This window comes from Anabas testudineus, chromosome 2 (assembly GCF_900324465.2).
Source record: "Anabas testudineus chromosome 2, fAnaTes1.2, whole genome shotgun sequence".
Taxonomy (NCBI): Eukaryota; Metazoa; Chordata; class Actinopteri; order Anabantiformes; family Anabantidae; genus Anabas; species Anabas testudineus.
In genome coordinates this window covers 14629773-14648664 of record NC_046611.1, presented here as the reverse complement: position 1 = coordinate 14648664, position 18892 = coordinate 14629773, and the positions used below count along the sequence as shown (strand labels likewise).

At 39.3% G+C, this 18892-nt stretch overlaps 1 protein-coding gene across 1 annotated transcript in view; it reads left to right on the top strand.

The window, feature by feature from the left end:
- Positions 1-18892, top strand: part of LOC113163505 — a 1294879-nt gene that overhangs the window by 1188507 nt on the left and 87480 nt on the right. Inside the window, 9 exon segments of the mRNA XM_033326712.1 lie at positions 5781-5900; positions 6325-6408; positions 7687-7806; positions 8247-8330; positions 11500-11619; positions 12038-12121; positions 13389-13508; positions 16467-16702; positions 17081-18872. Of these exon segments, the coding sequence (XP_033182603.1) occupies positions 5833-5900; positions 6325-6408; positions 7687-7806; positions 8247-8330; positions 11500-11619; positions 12038-12121; positions 13389-13508; positions 16467-16702; positions 17081-18872 (2708 nt within the window). The 5' untranslated portion in view covers positions 5781-5832.

The following is an 18892-nucleotide window of genomic DNA, read 5'->3' as shown; positions in this document are numbered from 1 at the left end:
GACTGTGAGGAGTTGTAGTTGAAGAATGAGCTACAGTATGTAGTAAACAGAAAAGGGTGAAATACACAGTTAACAGTTGTGCAGAGTGAAAAACAAATCCTGGGTCATACACAGTAGGGCCGTCTAAGCACTAATGTCCGTAAAGATAAAGCAGAGGTCCAAACAACAATCCAGGTCAACACTGATAAGCAATACTGAGAGCAGAGATCCAAGAGGCTGGTAGCAATGTCAGGAGACAGTCCAGGTCATACACAGGGAAATCCAACACAGGGACAGAACAGGAGAGGAGGCAGAGGGGAGCAGGAACAGGTCAGGCAGAAAACACTCACTTACCGAAAGGCAGAGCAGAACAGAAGTTAGGTCCAGTTAGGGGGAAGTCAGGCAGAGACAGGTTTCAGGTCAGGCAGGGTTCATAACTGATAAGCAGTCTGATGAATAATGCTGGATAGTGTTGTTCTCAGGTCGATGTGAGACTATCTGGTAAAGAGGAGACTGACAGACCTGCTAATAAAGGGACCAGGGAGACACAGGTGAAGACAATAGGTGATCAGCAGGTCACCTGACAGAGGAGCGAGAAAACAAGGAAATCAGGGGCAGACAGACAGGAGGAGCTGGAATCATGACACTTTGTATGTTCTCCACCATCAACCCATTTCAAGATATAATAATACGGTGGGGTGGTACGTTGGTGATGTCATCATGTTTACTGCAGCTGTTCAGACAGATCATTGTGTAAATTATGTAACAGTATCATGTGTAAAGGGTAAAGAGATAAAATAATCTTAGCTTCAGTCTCCAAGTTCTACAGAGCTGTGTGTAAATAACAAAATCACGAACACGAATGATGTCATCTGTACGACGGCCTAATTCTACACTACTATAACACTAATGAGCATTAAACTCACAATTTGTATTTTTGTTTGTTCACCACATCCTGAATTACAAAATGTTTGTCTAAACTAAGTCGACAGTATATTCACACTTAATTAAACCAATTAAAAGTCATAATTAGTTTTTATCCAGTTTCAAAGATCAGAACGAGAGCAGTGTTGCTTGTCTGCAGTGTGTATTCAGTCATGTTTACCTCTGGCTGATGAACCATGACGCATACTTACACACAGAAAACAGACACGGACACTTCACCTGTGAGCTCTATCAGGCTTTGAGGCTGATTATACACACTGACATCCCTGAAGTTTGTTGGTTCAGTTTTGATTCACAAATGTTAAAGTAAATGTGAATACGTTATGATAACATTTTACTTTGCAATGTGAGATGAAGATCCAGCTGGTAAAGAGTTAGTTGACCTGTAAATTAATTTATAGTGTTTTTTATTTGACCTGTCAGAGAGGGACACATAGCACTGTATGACGCAAAATACAATAAATCAAGAAGATTAATTAAAATTGTTTCTCAAAGCAAATTCTATAAAGACCACACATTACTTAATGTATGCTCTCAATTTAATAATTAGTTTGCACGATTTAGTCTTTTTCTTCATGGCTCCTCCCAGACTCCATAATAAAGGCCATAATATTCATATCAGAAACATAAATATACATAACAAACACTGTATCAACAATGAAGTTAAAGAAGTAGCTGGAGCTCAGAGGGGTCACTAACAGGATCCTGACCCAGAGGCTGTCCCAAACGGCACCGGAGCTACAGACGATACCGAACGTTTTGATTCCAAATCTTGCGGGACACCTTAATTTTATTTAATTTTTAAATTATTCTATTGCGATCTTTATGGTAGTTATTAAGTGAACGCGAGAACACATTGGCCAATTGAACAGAGAGACAGACGACAGAGGAGAAAGTTGATAAAGACTGAAATAAGACTGATAAAAATAAAAATGTCCAAAAAGAGAAAAGTGGACAGCAAAGAGTTTTTAATCCGAAAGAGACAGACTCCTTTCTGTTCATTTTACCACTGGGAGCACTAAACCATTGTGTCTGATATGTTCAGAAACTGTGGCTCTTATTAAAAGAGACAAAGAAAAAACACAAAGGTTTTGAACACACATACCCACTAAAATCTAAAGTGCGATCACACTATGACCAGTCCACCAGGATCTTGAACCACATGCTCAGTTTGATGTTACTTAACAATACATTTTAGTTGAATACGCAGCTTCCTCATACTCTGATCGGAACAAACAATTTCAGAGGGGTGGCAGAATAGTCCAAGTAGAAACAGAAACATTAACAACTACGCAGTTAGTTTTTCTCCATTTTGTGTCGAAGAAACAGAAGTGAGAAAAGTTCTTGTGTTGAATATACTAAACTAAGACAGGTGAGTGTTAACACAGCATTATTGTTGTTATTCCAGTAAAACCAGACGCTGTGGACTAAAAGGAAAGAAGAGTGAAGTTGTTTAATTCTCTGTATTAGTTTGATCAGTGTGTGTGTGACATCTCATTTCCTGTTTCTCAGTCTTTGACTCTTTTAACAGGTTTGTTTGTGACGGTTCTTGTTCTGATCTTCAGTTTTAGTCCTGATTAAGTAAAGGACTGTAGAACAGTTGTTGTTCTGGTAGATCAGTATGAAGTGTTGCTGTTGGGTGGGGCTGTGTCTGATGGGGTTTGGATGTAATGTTAAAGCAGATCTTTGGAAATATCACAGACTCACTCCTCTGGTTTCTTGTAAATAGGGAGTTGATCCAGCACAACTTTATTATTTTAGTCATTTTGTCTCTGTGGAGAGAAGAAGAGACAGAATCTACTTCTTCTGTTTTTCTGAGACATTTGTAGAGAAAGAGAATTAAAACGTACAGTACTTCCTGTTTTGTTGATTAATGTGTTTGTTTCAGAGTTTAGACCTGTTGTTGTTGAGCAAATATTAGAGGAAAGATTAAAATATGTTGGAGTGGTTACTAATCTCTATCAACAGCTGTTTAAATGACACAAATTCAATTCAGTTCAATTTTATTTATATAAACCAAATCCCAACAGAAATCATCTTAAATCACTTTACAGTGCAAAGTCTGAGACATTACAAATAGATATGGGAACATATGGAACTATGAGGTCTTTAAGATAAGATGGAGCTTGATTATTATTAAGTGCTTTATATGTGAGGTTCCCAAACTCCTGAGGACTGAGGGAACCTCACATATAAAAGTGAAGTGGAGTGAGCTTCAATTACTGCTGGAAAAGTCGGTCAAATCAGAGTTACATCTCCCTGCTACTATTACAGATAATGTTCAACACATCACCGACTGACACTGGTCCAGAGTGTTTGTTCAGTGAGTGTAGCTGCAGGAAAATGAGTGTGTGTCTGCTCTAAGACTGTCAAACAGCAACAACAAGACACGTACAGCAGTGAACATGAAGGATGTCTGATATGTGATTTCAAAGCAGAGGATGTGACTTCAGCTGTAGTTAGTATCTTTGAACAGCAGGTGGTGCTGCTGCAGCAACACTGAGCTGAGACTCCAACACTCGCAGTTAGTTTTTCTCCATTTTGTGTCGAAGAAACAGAAATGAGAAAAGTTCTTGTGTTGAATATACTAAACTAAGACAGGTGAGTGTTAACACAGCATTATTGTTGTTATTCCAGTAAAACCAGACGCTGTGGACTAAAAGGAAAGAAGAGTGAAGTTGTTTAATTCTCTGTATTAGTTTGATCAGTGTGTGTTAGGCCACATGTCTGGGCAGCGTCATCTCAAATCATTTTACAGTGTAAGGTTTAAAACTTTACAAAATAAATATGGGAAAATATGGAACTATGAGGTCTTTAAGATAAGATGGAGCCTGATTATTAAGTGCTTTATATGTGAGGAGAAGTGTTTTAAACTCTATTCTGGATTTTACAGGGAGCCACTGGAGAGAAGCTAATGTAGGAGAAATATGATCTCTCTTGTTAAGTTCAGTCTGAACACTGTCTGCAGCATTTTGGATTAACTGGAGGCTTTTTAAGGAGTTATTGGTACAAACTATTAAGTGAATTATTAGTTACTTCCAGTCTGGAAGTAACTAATACATGAACTAGTTTTTCAGCATCACTTTGAGACAGGATGCTCCTAATTTTAACAATATTCCTCAGGTGGAAGAAACAGTTCTATTATATTAGTTAAATATGAAGTCAGTAACTTCTTCAAGGCTCCCAGAGTCTCTTTTTATTTCAGTTTCTGTAAATAAGTTTTAAAACAAAGCTGATTTCTTCCTGTTTCCTGCTTCTGATGTTTCTTCTTGGTAAAGTGTCAGTTTCTGTCTGACTAGATCCTAACTCGCTCCTGATATCAGACAAATGTAGACAACAGAAATCTCACCAGACAGAGACAGGTACAGTTTCAGGCTACAGGAGAGGTTGGTCTCCACTGACAGTAAAACCCACTTTATTACAATAAGAATAACTGCAGTCATGTTTCTTTTCTCTGTGGATTTTAATTTATTCATGTTTGAATTTAACATGTTCATGTAGTTTCAAATCAAACCATGTCTGATCAGATCATTTATAAACAGCAAACTGACTTGATGACACTTGTAGTTTTCTTGTTTTATGTAAAATAATTAATATAGACAGCAGCTGATCTTGTCCTGTACTCAGCTCCATGTTAGAGGGGAGGAGCTACAGTCACCAGGTGATTCAGGTAGATGAGAACAAGGAGGGAACACTGAAGGTTTCAGTGAGTTAGTTCAGACTCTGTTTAGAATAAAACCAAGAAGAACGAAGAAAAGTGAAGCTGAGTGTTAATAAATTATTATTATTATTATTATTCTACTGTAACTTGTATCTAAGACTTCATTCTGCATGATGACTTCAGAAAGTCAAGATAATACATGTAATACGTGGAATATACTAAAATGTTTGAAGTTTAATGTTTGATCCGGAATCAAACCGGATCTGTTTAATTTTTAGTGTACATGCAATGAATGTGTGTTTGTATCTGTGTGTGTTACTTCATGGTTCTCTCAGTCTTGTGATTCACTCTTGAACAGATGTATTTGTTGTGATTCTTGTTTTGAGCTCACAGTCAGTGTTACTGGTTTATGTCTCAGACTCACTGAAGTCCAGAAGATCAGTGTTAATGTGGAGGAAAAAGAGGACAGAGCAGAGTCTCCAGGATCCAGCTGTCTGTCTATGATGATGGACTGGTCCACAGACAAACCTCCAGACCTCAGTAATGGACCCACAGAGACAAAGTAAGATAAAACCTCTGGATCAGTGAATTCATAAATTTGGTTCATTTGTAAAGTTGAACTGTTCAGAACCAGATGTGAACTTTAGAGTTTGATGCTGCAACACTCTGAAACAAAGTTGGACAGAGTCAAAATAAGAGAGAAAAGTTGATCACATGTTCCATGACGAGTGTTGTGGATGATTCCACCATGAGCAGGTGAACAGGGAACAGGTGAGGGATCATGATTGGGTAGAAAAGGAGAATCCAGTAAAGACTCAGTCTTTGGAAGTAAACATGGTTCATGTTTCACCACTTTGTGTCAAACGTCATGAGACAATTTTGAAACAGTTGAAACAGAAAATTCATCTTCACTGACTTGAAGCGGTTTTTGTAGATTTACTGTTGTTCCATGAAAATAGTTCCTAAAGTGTAACAAAGGTTTGATGACACAGAGAGAAGTCATTAGTGTGTCTTCCTGTCAGTGTCACTGACAGCTGTCAGTCCCAGAGAAAAGCTGAATGTGATCTAAGAGAACTGATCCAAAGTGTTGAACCTCCTGATGATCTGCAGCAGTTTGTGTGTTTCCAGACACATCAACCACTTTGATCAGACACTTGATCAGTGGTTGATGAAGAAAACATGTTTGTGTTTGCAGATGTCAGAAGGACAGACAGAGACCAGAGTCTCCAGTACCCAGCTGTCTGTCTATGAAGAGTGACCGGTCTAAAGATCCTCCTCCAGACCTCAGTAATGGACCTGGACCCTCAGACACACAGTAAGAGACAGTTTCTACTGTAGAGTGTCTGAAGATGATTCAGTAGCAGGAAAATAAAATCCTCTCCCACATTAGTCTTTCTCCATCTTCTCTGTATCTTCTAATCCAACTTGTTTTCAGGTCATGTTGCAGTTTTTCAGGCTCAGTGTTTGACATGAGACATGTTTAACCAGGATGAACTGATGTGATTTGAACTTTTAGCAGTAAAGTGATTTGTCAGTTCAATAAAAGAACTAATGAACTTTCCCACTGTGACTGTGATAAAGAGAAACTCTCCACTCTGCTGTTGATGTGTTTCCTGTCAATGGCCTGAAAAAACCGAGATATGATAAAAAGTTAGATCTGCTATTTGAAAATGCTCACAGTCAAAATATTATTATTATCATTATTATTACCAATTCACTTAACCTCTTGTCTTGTCTAGGGTAACGGAAGTGCTGCAGCCTTACCCAGCTGTCGTTAACCAAAGGTCTGGGTTCACTCTGGACAGGTCACCAGAGTATTACAGGTATTATTTTCTTTTCTTTTTTAATTTTTATATTTTTATTGTTAGTAGCACTATAGCAGCAGTAGCAGTAATCCTTTGAGTTCCTTTGGTGTTTTACTCTCCAATAATCTGCTCGTCTGACTTTTCAGTTGTTGTTTGCTGTTGTTCTAAAGCAGAGAAGATCATTCTTCTTCTATGAAATGACCATAAGTGGTTTATTTGTTCCACAAAGCATCAGTGACCAAAGTCCAGTTCCAATAATGTTCAAGTGAAGTTTCAATCCTTAATCATAGCAAACTGCTACAGATGTGTCCCTCATAGTTTGTTGGTAACATGGTGAAAGACTCTTGTCTCTTCTATGACAAACACCTGAGGACCACAGTGCAAAGGTTCCCTATATGTCAAAGTTACAGCAACTCACACAGCGACGCCCAGTGTTCATTCTGTGAATAGCAACAAATCTTTACGAACTTGATTGGCTTCTACAGGGTGGGAGTAGTAGTAGGAGTAGGAGTAGTAGTAGAAAGATAGTATTTGTAGAGCGTTTTTTAACACTGAAGTAGCGATATGTTTAAAATAGGACAGTAAACTAAAATTGAAATCATTAGATAAATCAAACATATCTCACTGGTGTAAAATAAAATGACAGAAAAGCTACTGAACTCTGTATGAGTGAATTCATAAATTTGGTTCATTTGTAAAGTTGAACTGTTCAGAACCAGATGTGAACTGTGAATAGAAACAAATTTAGAGTTTGATGCTGCAACACTCTGAAACAAAGTTGGACAGAGTCAAAATAAGAGAGAAAATTTGCTCAAATGTTCCAGGACCAGTGTTGTGGATGATTCCACCATGAGCAGGTGAACAGGGAACAGGTGAGGGATCATGATTGGGTAGAAAAGGAGAATCCAGTAAAGACTCAGTCTTTGTAAGTAAACATGGTTCATGTTTCACCACTTTGTGTCAAACGTCATGAGACAATTGTCAAATAGTTGAAAAAGAAAATTCATCGTCACTGACTTGAAGCCGTTTTTGTTGATTTAGTGTTGTTCCATGAAAATAGTTCCTAAAGTGTAACAAAGGTTTGATGACACAGAGAGAAGTCATTAGTGCGTCTTCCTGTCAGTGTCTCTGACAGCTGTCAGTCCCAGAGAAAAGCTGAATGTGATCTAAGAGAACTGATCCAAAGTGTTGAACCTCCTGATGATCTGCAGCAGTTTGTGTGTTTCCAGACACATCAACCACTTTGATCAGACACTTGATCAGTGGTTGATGAAGAAAACATGTTTGTGTTTGCAGACGTCACAACTACAGACAGAGACCAGAGTCTCCAGTACCCAGCTGTCTGTCTATGAAGAGTGACCAGTCCAGAGAACATCCTGTGTACTTCAGTAATGGACCTGGACCCTCAGACACACAGTAAGAGACAGTTTCTCCTGTAAAGTGTCTGAGGATGATTCAGTAGCAGGAAAATAAAATCTTCTCCCATATTAGTCTTTCTCCATCTTCTCTGTATCTTCTAATCCAACTTTTTTTTCAGGTCATGTTGCAGTTTTTCAGGCTCAGTGTTTGACATGAGACATGTTTAATCAGGATGAACTGATGTGATTTGAACTTTTAGCAGTAAAGTGATTTGTCAGTTCAATAAAAGAACTAATGAACTTTCCCACTGTGACTGTGATAAAGAGAAACTCTTCAGTCTACTTTTGGTGTGTTTCTTGTCAGTCGCCTGGAAAAAACTGCGATAGAATAAAAACTCAGATCTGCATTTGAATAATAGTCATAGTGAATTATTATTATTATTATTATTATTATTATTATTATTATTATCAATTCACTTAACCTCTTGTCTTGTCTAGGGTAACGGAAGTGCTGCAGCCTTACCCAGCTGTCGTTAACCAAAGGTCTGGGCTCACTCTGGACAGGTCACCAGAGTATTACAGGTATTATTATCTTTTCTTTTTAAATTTTTATATTTTTATTGTTAGTAGCACTATAGCAGCAGTAGCAGTAATCCTTTGAGTTCCTTTGGTGTTTTACTCTCCAATAATCTGCTCGTCTGACTTTGCAGTTGTTGTTTGCTGTTGTTCTAAAGCAGAGAAGATCATTCTTCTTCTGTGAAATGACCATAAGTGGTTTATTTGTTCCACAAAGCATCGATGACTAAAGTCCAGTTCCAATAATGTTCAAGTGAAGTTTCAATCCTAAATCATAGCAAACTGCTACAGATGTGTCCCTCACAGTTTGTTGGTAACATGGTGAAAGACTCTTGTCTCTTCTGGGACAAACACCTGAGGACCACAGTGCACAGGTTCCCTATATGTCAAAGTTACAGCAACTCACACAGCGACGCCCATTGTTCATTCTGTGAATAGCACCAAATCTTTATGAACTTGATTGGCTTCTACAGGGTGGGAGTAGTAGTAGGAGTAGTAGTAGTAGTAGAAAGATAGTATTTGTAGAGCGTTTGTTAACACTGAAGTAGCGATATGTTTAAAATAGGACAGTAAAATAAAATTGAAATCATTAGATAAATCAAACATATCTCACTGGTGTAAAATAAAATGACAGAAAAGCTACTGAACTCTGTATGAGTGAATTCATAAATTTGGTTCATTTGTAAAGTTGTACTGTTCAGAACCAGATGTGAACTGTGAATAGAAACAATTTTAGAGTTTGATGCTGCAACACTCTGAAACAAAGCTGGACAGAGTCAAAATAAGAGAGAAAAGTTGATCACATGTTCCAGGACCAGTGTTGTGGATGATTCCACCATGAGCAGGTGAACAGGGAACAGGTGAGGGATCATGATTGGGTAGAAAAGGAGAATCCAGTAAAGACTCAGTCTTTGGAAGTAAACATGGTTCATGTTTCACCACTTTGTGTCAAACGTCACGAGACAATTATGAAACAGTCGAAACAGAAAATTCATCTTCACTGACTTGAAGCTGTTTTTGTTGATTTAGTGTTGTTCCATGAAAATAGTTCCTAAAGTGTAACAAAGGTTTGATGACACAGAGAGAAGTCATTAGTGCGTCTTCCTGTCAGTGTCTCTGACAGCTGTCAGTCCCAGAGAAAAGCTGAATGTGAGCTAAGAGAACTGATCCAAAGTGTTGAACCTCCTGATGATCTGCAGCAGTTTGTGTGTTTCCAGACACATCAACCGCTTTGATCAGACACTTGATCAGTGGTTGATGAAGAAAACATGTTTGTGTTTGCAGAAATCAGAACTACAGACAGAGACCAGAGTCTCCAGTACCCAGCTGTCTGTCTATGAAGAGTGACCAGTCCAGAGATCAACCTCTGTACCTCAGTAATGGACCTGGACCCTCAGACACACAGTAAGAGACAGTTTCTACTGTAAAGTGTCTGAAGATGATTCAGTAGCAGGAAAATAAAATCCTCTCCCATATTAGTCTTTCTCCATCTTCTCTGTATCTTCTAATCCAACTTGTTTTCAGGTCATGTTGCAGTTTTTCAGGCTCAGTGTTTGACATGAGACATGTTTAATCAGGATGAACTGATGTGATTTGAACTTTTAGCAGTAAAGTGATTTGTCAGTTTAATAAAAGAACTAATGAATTTTCCCACTGTGACTGTGATAAAGAGAAACTCTTCGCTGTGCTGTTGGTGTGTTTCCTGTCAGTCGCCTGAAAAAACTGGGATATGATAAAAAGTTAGATCTGCTATTTGAAAATGCTCACAGTCAAAATATTATTATTATCATTATTATTACCAATTCACTTAACCTCTTGTCTTGTCTAGGGTAACGGAAGTGCTGCAGCCTTACCCAGCTGTCGTTAACCAAAGGTCTGGGTTCACTCTGGACAGGTCACCAGAGTATTACAGGTATTATTTTCTTTTCTTTTTAAATTTTTATATTTTTATTGTTAGTAGCACTATAGCAGCAGTAGCAGTAATCCTTTGAGTTCATTTGGTGTTTTACTCTCCAATAATCTGCTCGTCTGACTTTACAGTTGTTGTTTGCTGTTGTTCTAAAGCAGAGAAGATCATTCTTCTTCTATGAAATGACCATAAGTGGTTTATTTGTTCCACAAAGCATCAATGACCAAAGTCCAGTTCCAATAATGTTCAAGTGAAGTTTCAATTCTAAATCATAGCAAACTGCTACAGATGTGTCCCTCACAGTTTGTTGGTAACATGGTGAAAGACTCTTGTCTCTTCTGGGACAAACACCTGAGGACCACAGTGCACAGGTTCCCTATATGTCAAAGTTACAGCAACTCACACAGCGACGCCCAGTGTTCATTCTGTGAATAGCACCAAATCTTTACGAACTTGATTGGCTTCTACAGGGTGGGAGTAGTAGTAGTAGAAAGATAGTATTTGTAGAGCGTTTGTTAACACTGAAGTAGCGATATGTTTAAAATAGGACAGTAAAATAAAATTGAAATCATTAGATAAATCAAACATATCTCACTGGTGTAAAATAAAATGACAGAAAAGCTACTGAACTCTGTATGAGTGAATTCATAAATTTGGTTCATTTGTAAAGTTGTACTGTTCAGAACCAGATGTGAACTGTGAATAGAAACAATTTTAGAGTTTGATGCTGCAACACTCTGAAAAAAAGCTGGACAGAGTCAAAATAAGAGAGAAAAGTTGATCAAATGTTCCAGGACCAGTGTTGTGGATGATTCCACCATGAGCAGGTGAACAGGGAACAGGTGAGGGATCATGATTGGGTAGAAAAGGAGAATCCAGTAAAGACTCAGTCTTTGGAAGTAAACATGGTTCATGTTTCACCACTCTGTGTCAAACGTCATGAGACAGTTGTGAAACAGTTGAAACAGAAAATTCATCTTCACTGACTTGAAGCTGTTTTTGTAGATTTAGTGTTGTTCCATGAAAATAGTTCCTAAAGTGTAACAAAGGTTTGATGACACAGAGAGAAGTCATTAGGGCGTCTTCCTGTCAGTGTCTCTGACAGCTGTCAGTCCCAGAGAAAAGCTGAATGTGATCTAAGAGAACTGATCCAAAGTGTTGAACCTCCTGATGATCTGCAGCAGTTTGTGTGTTTCCAGACACATCAACCACTTTGATCAGACACTTGATCAGTGGTTGATGAAGAAAACATGTTTGTGTTTGCAGACATCAGAACCACAGACAGAGACCAGTGTCTCCAGTACCCAGCTGTCTGTCTATGAAGAGTGACCAGTCTAAAGACAGACCTCTGTACTTCAGTGATGGACCTGGACCCTCAGACACACAGTAAGAGACAGTTTCTACTGTAAAGTGTCTGAAGATGATTCAGTAGCAGGAAAATAAAATCCTCTCCCATATTAGTCTTTCTCCATCTTCTCTGTATCTTCTAATCCAACATGTTTTCAGGTCATGTTGCAGTTTTTCAGGCTCAGTGTTTGACATGAGACATGTTTAATCAGGATGAACTGATGTGATTTGAACTTTTAGCAGTAAAGTGATTTGTCAGTTCAATAAAAGAACTAATGAACTTTCCCACTGTGATAAAGAGAAACTCTTCACTGTGCTGTTGGTGTGTTTCCTGTCAATGGCCTGAAAAAACTGAGATATGATAAAAAGTTAGATCTGCTATTTGAAAATGCTCACAGTCAAAATATTATTATTATCATTATTATTACCAATTCACTTAACCTCTTGTCTTGTCTAGGGTAACGAAAGTGCTGCAGCCTTACCCAGCTGTCGTTAACCAAAGGTCTGGGTTCACTCTGGACAGGTCACCAGAGTATTACAGGTATTCTTTTCTTTACTTTTTTAATTTTTATATTTTTATTGTTAGTAGCACTATAGCAGCAGTAGCAGTATTCCTTTGAGTTCCTTTGGTGTTTTACTCTCCAATAATCTGCTCGTCTGACTTTGCAGTTGTTGTTTGCTGTTGTTCTAAAGCAGAGAAGATCATTCTTCTTCTATGAAATGACCATAAGTGGTTTATTTGTTCCACAAAGCATCAATGACCAAAGTCCAGTTCCAATAATGTTCAAGTGAAGTTTCAATCCTAAATCATAACAAACTGCTACAGATGTGTCCCTCACAGTTTGTTGGTAACATGGTGAAAGACTCTTGTCTCTTCTGGGACAAACACCTGAGGACCACAGTGCACAGGTTCCCTATATGTCAAAGTTACAGCAACTCACACAGCGACGCCCAGTGTTCATTCTGTGAATAGCACCAAATCTTTACGAACTTGATTGGCTTCTACAGGGTGGGAGTAGTAGTAGTAGTAGAAAGATAGTATTTGTAGAGCGTTTGTTAACACTGAAGTAGCGATATGTTTAAAATAGGACAGTAAAATAAAATTGAAATCATTAGATAGAATAAAACTATTTCCTGTGGTGTAAAATAAAATGACAAAAAATCAACTGAACTCTGGATCAGTGAATCTGTAAATTTGGTTCATTTGTAAAGAGGAACTTTTCAGAACCAGATGTGAACTGTGAATAGAAACAAATTTAGAGTTTGATGCTGCAACTCTCTGAAACAAAGCTGGACAGAGTCAAAATAAGAGAGAAAAGTTGATCAAATGTTCCAGGACCAGTGTTGTGGATGATTCCACCATGACCAGGTGAACAGGTAACAGGTGAGGGATCATGATTGGGTAGAAAAGGAGAATCCAGTAAAGACTCAGTCTTTGGAAGTAAACATGGTTCATGTTTCACCACTTTGTGTCAAACGTCATGAGACAATTGTGAAACAGTTGAAACAGAAAATTCATCTTCACTGACTTGAAGCCGTTTTTGTAGATTTAGTGTTGTTCCATGAAAATAGTTCCTAAAGTGTAACAAAGGTTTGATGACACAGAGAGAAGTCATTAGTGCGTCTTCCTGTCAGTGTCTCTGACAGCTGTCAGTCCCAGAGAAAAGCTGAATGTGATCTAAGAGAACTGATCCAAAGTGTTGAACCTCCTGATGATCTGCAGCAGTTTGTGTGTTTCCAGACACATCAACCACTTTGATCAGACACTTGATCAGTGGTTGATGAAGAAAACATGTTTGTGTTTGCAGACGTCAGAACCACAGACAGAGACCAGTGTCTCCAGTACCCAGCTGTCTGTCTATGAAGAGTGACCAGTCTAAAGACAGACCTCTGTACTTCAGTAATGGACCTGGACCCTCAGACACACAGTAAGAGACAGTTTCTACTGTAAAGTGTCTGAAGATGATTCAGTAGCAGGTGTTTGTCTCTTCTGGGACAAACACCTGAGGACCACAGTGCACTGGTTCCCTATATGTCCAAGTTACAGCAACTCACACAGCGACGCCCAGTGTTCAGTCTGTCAATAGCACCAAATCTTTATCAACTTGATTGGCTTCTAAAGTAGTAATAATAATAATAATGTATACTTTGAAATTGATCCCCTTGGGGAAATTCAGGTTGAACAGCTGCCAGACTTTGTCGGGGCTACTACGGGGTTTCGGTGTCTTGTCCAAAGACACCTCAGCAAGTAGAAACCGGGAATCAAACCAATCACCCTGCGGTTCGTAGGCAACTGCTCTACCCCCTGAGCTACTGCCGCTATTAGTAGTAGAAGAAGAATAGTATTATTTGTAGAGTGGTTTTCAACACGGAAGTAAAAATATGTTTGGAATAGGACAGTATAATAAAATTGAATGTGATCTTGCAGACAAAATATAACAGATATAAACTTTACAGCAACAGAAAATACAGATCAATAGATGCATTAAACCATCAACACATTTACTGTGTCATAAATGATGAATGCTGTCTTTAAGTTCTGAATCTTCCACTAATCATTACTGATATGTTACATTTAGTTAAAAAAAAAACAATTAAAGATGTATGTAACGGATGAATATCTAGATACTTAAATCAAGCCCAGCAATATACAATATCCACACTCAGTGGATATCTCATCCAGTGAGACTTGTTCCTTCATTTTGCTGTAGACTGAAAACATTTGGGTTTGACATACAAAGATTATTATGAGACAAAAGATCAATATTTCAGTTTTTGTTCAGTTTGGATCCAATACACACCCTAGAACAGTGGTTCCCAGCCCTGGTCCTCGATGCACACTGTTCTGCTTGTTTTCCAGCTATCCTTGACCTTCATTTTGCTGATCAACTGAACCAGGTGTGTTCATCCAACCAGAAGCTCTAAGTGCAGGGATAGTTAGGATACCAGGGTTGGGACCCACTGCCTTAGAAGATAGCACTGTTTGTTTGAACCCACCCAATTTTCACGTGAGCAAGTTATTTGATGTATTACATTGATTATTCAAAAAATAAATAGCACTGAATGTCTACACTCAGATTTCAGTTTCAGATTTGGGTGTTGCCTGTTTAGACTGTATTTATAGTTAACAGGTGTAACCAACTTGAAAATCAGACTGCACAAGTCTTCTTGAACTAAAGTACAGAGGCTACACCAGAAGATACAAACCACTCATTAGCAAGAAATGACTGGATAGTGTAGGGGCAAGATCACTGCCCTCCATGAGGGAGACTGGGGGTTCCAGCCTTGGCCCACCTCCAGGAGGGGTCCTTAGGCAAGACCTTCTTATGCTTGAATTGCCTTGATACCTTGTACCTCAATAGTCAGTTGAATTGGATAATGGTGTCTGGCAAATAACTCAATGTAAATGTAAAAAGAATAGAAAGGCCAGGCTGGAATTACAGAAAAATTAATAAAGGCACAAAAATTACCCTCAAAAATTCTGGGACAAAGTTTTATGGACTGATGAGACAAAGATGACCCTTTCCCAAAGTAATGGAAAGGCTATAGTTTGAAGAAAGACAGGATCTGCTCATGATCCTAAACATACAAGCTCATCTGTGAAACACAGTGGAGGTAATGTCATGGCTTAGGCCGCATGGCCTCTTCTGGGACAACCTCAGTTATCTTTATTGATAATATAACACGCCAATATGATGGCAGCAGTAAAATGAACTGAGTCGTCTAAAGAAACATTCTGTCTGCCAGTTTAAAGAAACATGTAACCAAGCTGATTATGAGATCAGGGCAAGAAGTGGGAAGTTTTAGACTGGACAAGTCAGTCTCCAGAAGTAAAACCTATAGAGCATTTTACCAGCTAAAGAGGAAAGTGAAGGGAGTAACTACTAAAAACAAACAACATCTTAAAGAGGCTGCAGTGAAAACCTGGAAAAGCATCACAAACGAAAAATGCAAATGTTTGGTGATGTCAACCAGTCACAGGCTTGATGAACTTAATGCATGCAAATGATTTACAACTAAATATAAAGTCTTATTCACTACACTCTATTTTAAGTCTACATTTTCTACATACAATTTTTCTCATACTTTTACTCAAATCCAAAATGGGTAGGTTCAAACAAAAGGTGCTATCTTCTAAGTTGTGTATCGGATCCAAACATAAACCAAAAAAACCTGAAATGTTAAATAGTCTACAGCAAAAATAAAGGAACTGGCCCCAACTTTACAATAATTTTTGGAAGGGGGGTCTATATATATGAATAAAAGTTTTATTCTTTGTACAGATGAATTAGAGTATGTTGACATGTGTGTTTATAACTATGAAATAGATCATTTCTAACTTTAAAGTGGAATAAATGTTTCATTGTTACAAAGTCACTAGACATCAATTGTTGGGGCAGCCGTAGTTCAGGTGGTAGAGCGGTCATCTACGAACCCCAGAGTGAGTGGTTTGATTCCCAGTTCCACCTGGCTAAAGGCTGAGGTGTCCTTGGAGAAGACACTGAAACCCTGTAATAGAGGCGACATGCACTGTCTGGCAGCTGTCCAACTACTATTTCCCCAAGCAGATCAGTAAAGTATTCATTATTAGTATTGTTTTCTGTCATATTGGTTATTTAACTGATGTGGAAACTGTCTGTTTGTAACATCTCTAATAAACAGATGATTCTATCAGCTATTATAATAGGGAGCTGTGAGATTTTCCAACATCATGGTCATAAATTTTATTTAGTTACAAGGTAGGGCAGGTGATCTGGACCTTAATTCATGATTCAGTTAAAATAACACCAGGACATTAAGACAAAATCTAGGTAGAGAGCTGCATATGAGCTGGTTTTCAGCATCACTACTGTGATATATGATAGAGAACATGTTCATGTTCACAGAAAGAAGAAGAGGAGTCATGATTTAATGGAGGAGCAGCTGTCCCACTGTGGTTTGTGTGAGGACGTCCTGAAGGATCCAGTCTCTACCAGCTGTGGACACTGGTTCTGCAGACAGTGCATCACCTCATACTGGGACCAGTCTGGTTCATCAGGAGACTCCTCCTGTCCCCAGTGTGGAAAGAGATCCAGAACCAGACCTGAACTGCAGAGAGTCAGTCAGACCAACACTGAACAAAGTAAGACTGAACATCTGACTGCTCATTTCTGAAATTGCTATGTTACTAAGCATTTACATATAAAATTATTAGAGATACCGACGAAGGCTGGATAGTATAGAGGTAATATCGCCGCCCTCCAGGCGCAAGACTGAGGTCCGAGCTGTGGTCTACCTGCAGTAGGGGTCCTTAGGCAAGACCTCCTTACGCTTACCCTGTCTTTGCCTTGTACCTTGTACCTCACTTGTAAGCAGCTTTGGATTAAAGAGTCTGATAAATGACTAAATATAAATAACTCTGAATTAATTTTTTATTGTCTTTACTTTTTTATTATTGTATGTGATGAAAATAATCACCCGATTCTTTTTCATCAGTCTCACATAGTTTCTTGTCTTTTAGCAGTTGTTGGTCTGCAGGAGGTTTTAGATGAACATAAGATCAGTCTGAGGAGGAGATGTGAACGTGTGACTGAAGGAAGTGATGACACAGGAAGTGGAACCCTCCTCAACAGGATCTACACTGAGCTCTACATCACAGAGGGACAGAGTGAAGAGGTTAATACCCAACATGAGGTGAGACAGCTGGAGACAGTTTCCAAGATGAAGACCCTCCATGACACTGCAATCAAGGTCCACGACATCTTTAAAGCCTTACCTGACCAACAGACAAACATCAGAGTGGTTCTGACGAACGGTGTCGCTGGTGTTGGAAAAACCTTCTCAGTGCAGAAGTTCACTCTGGACTGGGCAGAGGACTTGGAAAACCAAGATGTCAGTGTGCTGGTTCTGCTTTCATTCAGGGAGCTGAACCTGATCAAAGATGAGCAGTACAGTCTTCTCACCCTGCTCCATGTTTTCCATCCAACATTACAGAAGGTCACAGCAGAGCAGCTGGCTGTCTGTAAACCTTTGTTCATCTTTGACGGCCTGGATGAAAGCAGACTTTCACTGGATTTCAACAACAGGGAGGTTGTGTCTGATGTCACACAGGAGTCATCAGTCAACGTGCTGCTGACAAACCTCATCAAGGGGAATTTGCTTCCCTCAGCTCTGGTGTGGATAACTTCCCGACCTGCAGCAGCCAATCAGATCCCTCCTACATGTGTTGACAGGGTAACAGAAGTACGAGGCTTCACTGACGTCCAGAAGGAGGAGTACTTCAGGAGGAGAGTCAGTGATGAAGAGCTGTCCAGCAGAATCATCTCACACATCAAGACATCCAGGAGCCTCCACATCATGTGTCACATCCCAGTCTTCTGCTGGATCACTGCTACAGTTCTGGAGCACATGTTGACTACAGAGCAGAGAGGAGAGCTGCCCAAGACCCTGACTGACCTGTACTCACACTTCCTGCTGGTTCAGACAAAGAAGAAGAAGAACAAGTACGATGAGGGACATAAGACGAGTCCACAGGAGCTGACAGAGGCTGACAGAGAAGTTCTCCTGAAGCTGGGGAGGCTGGCGTTTGAACATCTGGAGAAAGGAAACATCATGTTCTACCAAGAAGACCTGGAGCAGTGTGGTGTTGATGTCACAGAGGCCTTGGTGTACTCAGGAGTTTGTACAGAGATCTTCAAAAGAGAGAGTGTGATCTTCCAGAAAACAGTCTACTGCTTTGTTCATCTTAGCATTCAGGAGTTTCTGGCTGCAGTCTACATGTTCCACTGTTACACCAACAGGAAGACAGAGGTACTGAAGGACTTTCTCAAAAAAAAAAACATTTCCTCTTCTCTGGATGACTTCTTAAACTTAACCATGGAAAAATCCCTCAGAAGTAAAAATGGTCACCTGGACCTGTTTGTTCGCTTCCTTCATGGCCTCTCTCTGGAGTCCAACCAGAGACTCTTAGGAGGTCTGCTGGGTCAGACAGAGAACAGTCCAGAAATCATCCAGAGAGTCATCAAGAAGCTGAAGAACAAGACGAAAATGAAAATCTCTCCTGACAGAAGCATCAACATCTTCCACTGTCTGATGGAGATGAACAACCACTCAGTTCATCAGGAGATCCAAAAGTTCCTGAAGTCAAAGAACATCTCAAGGAAGAAACTCTCTATAATCCACTGCTCAGCTCTGGCCTTCATGCTGCAGATGTTAGAGGAGGTTCTGGATGAGTTGGACCTGAAGAAGTACAACACATCAGAGGAGGGACGACTGAGACTGATTCCAGCTGTGAGGAACTGCAGAAAGGCTCGGTGAGTCCAGATGTGATCAT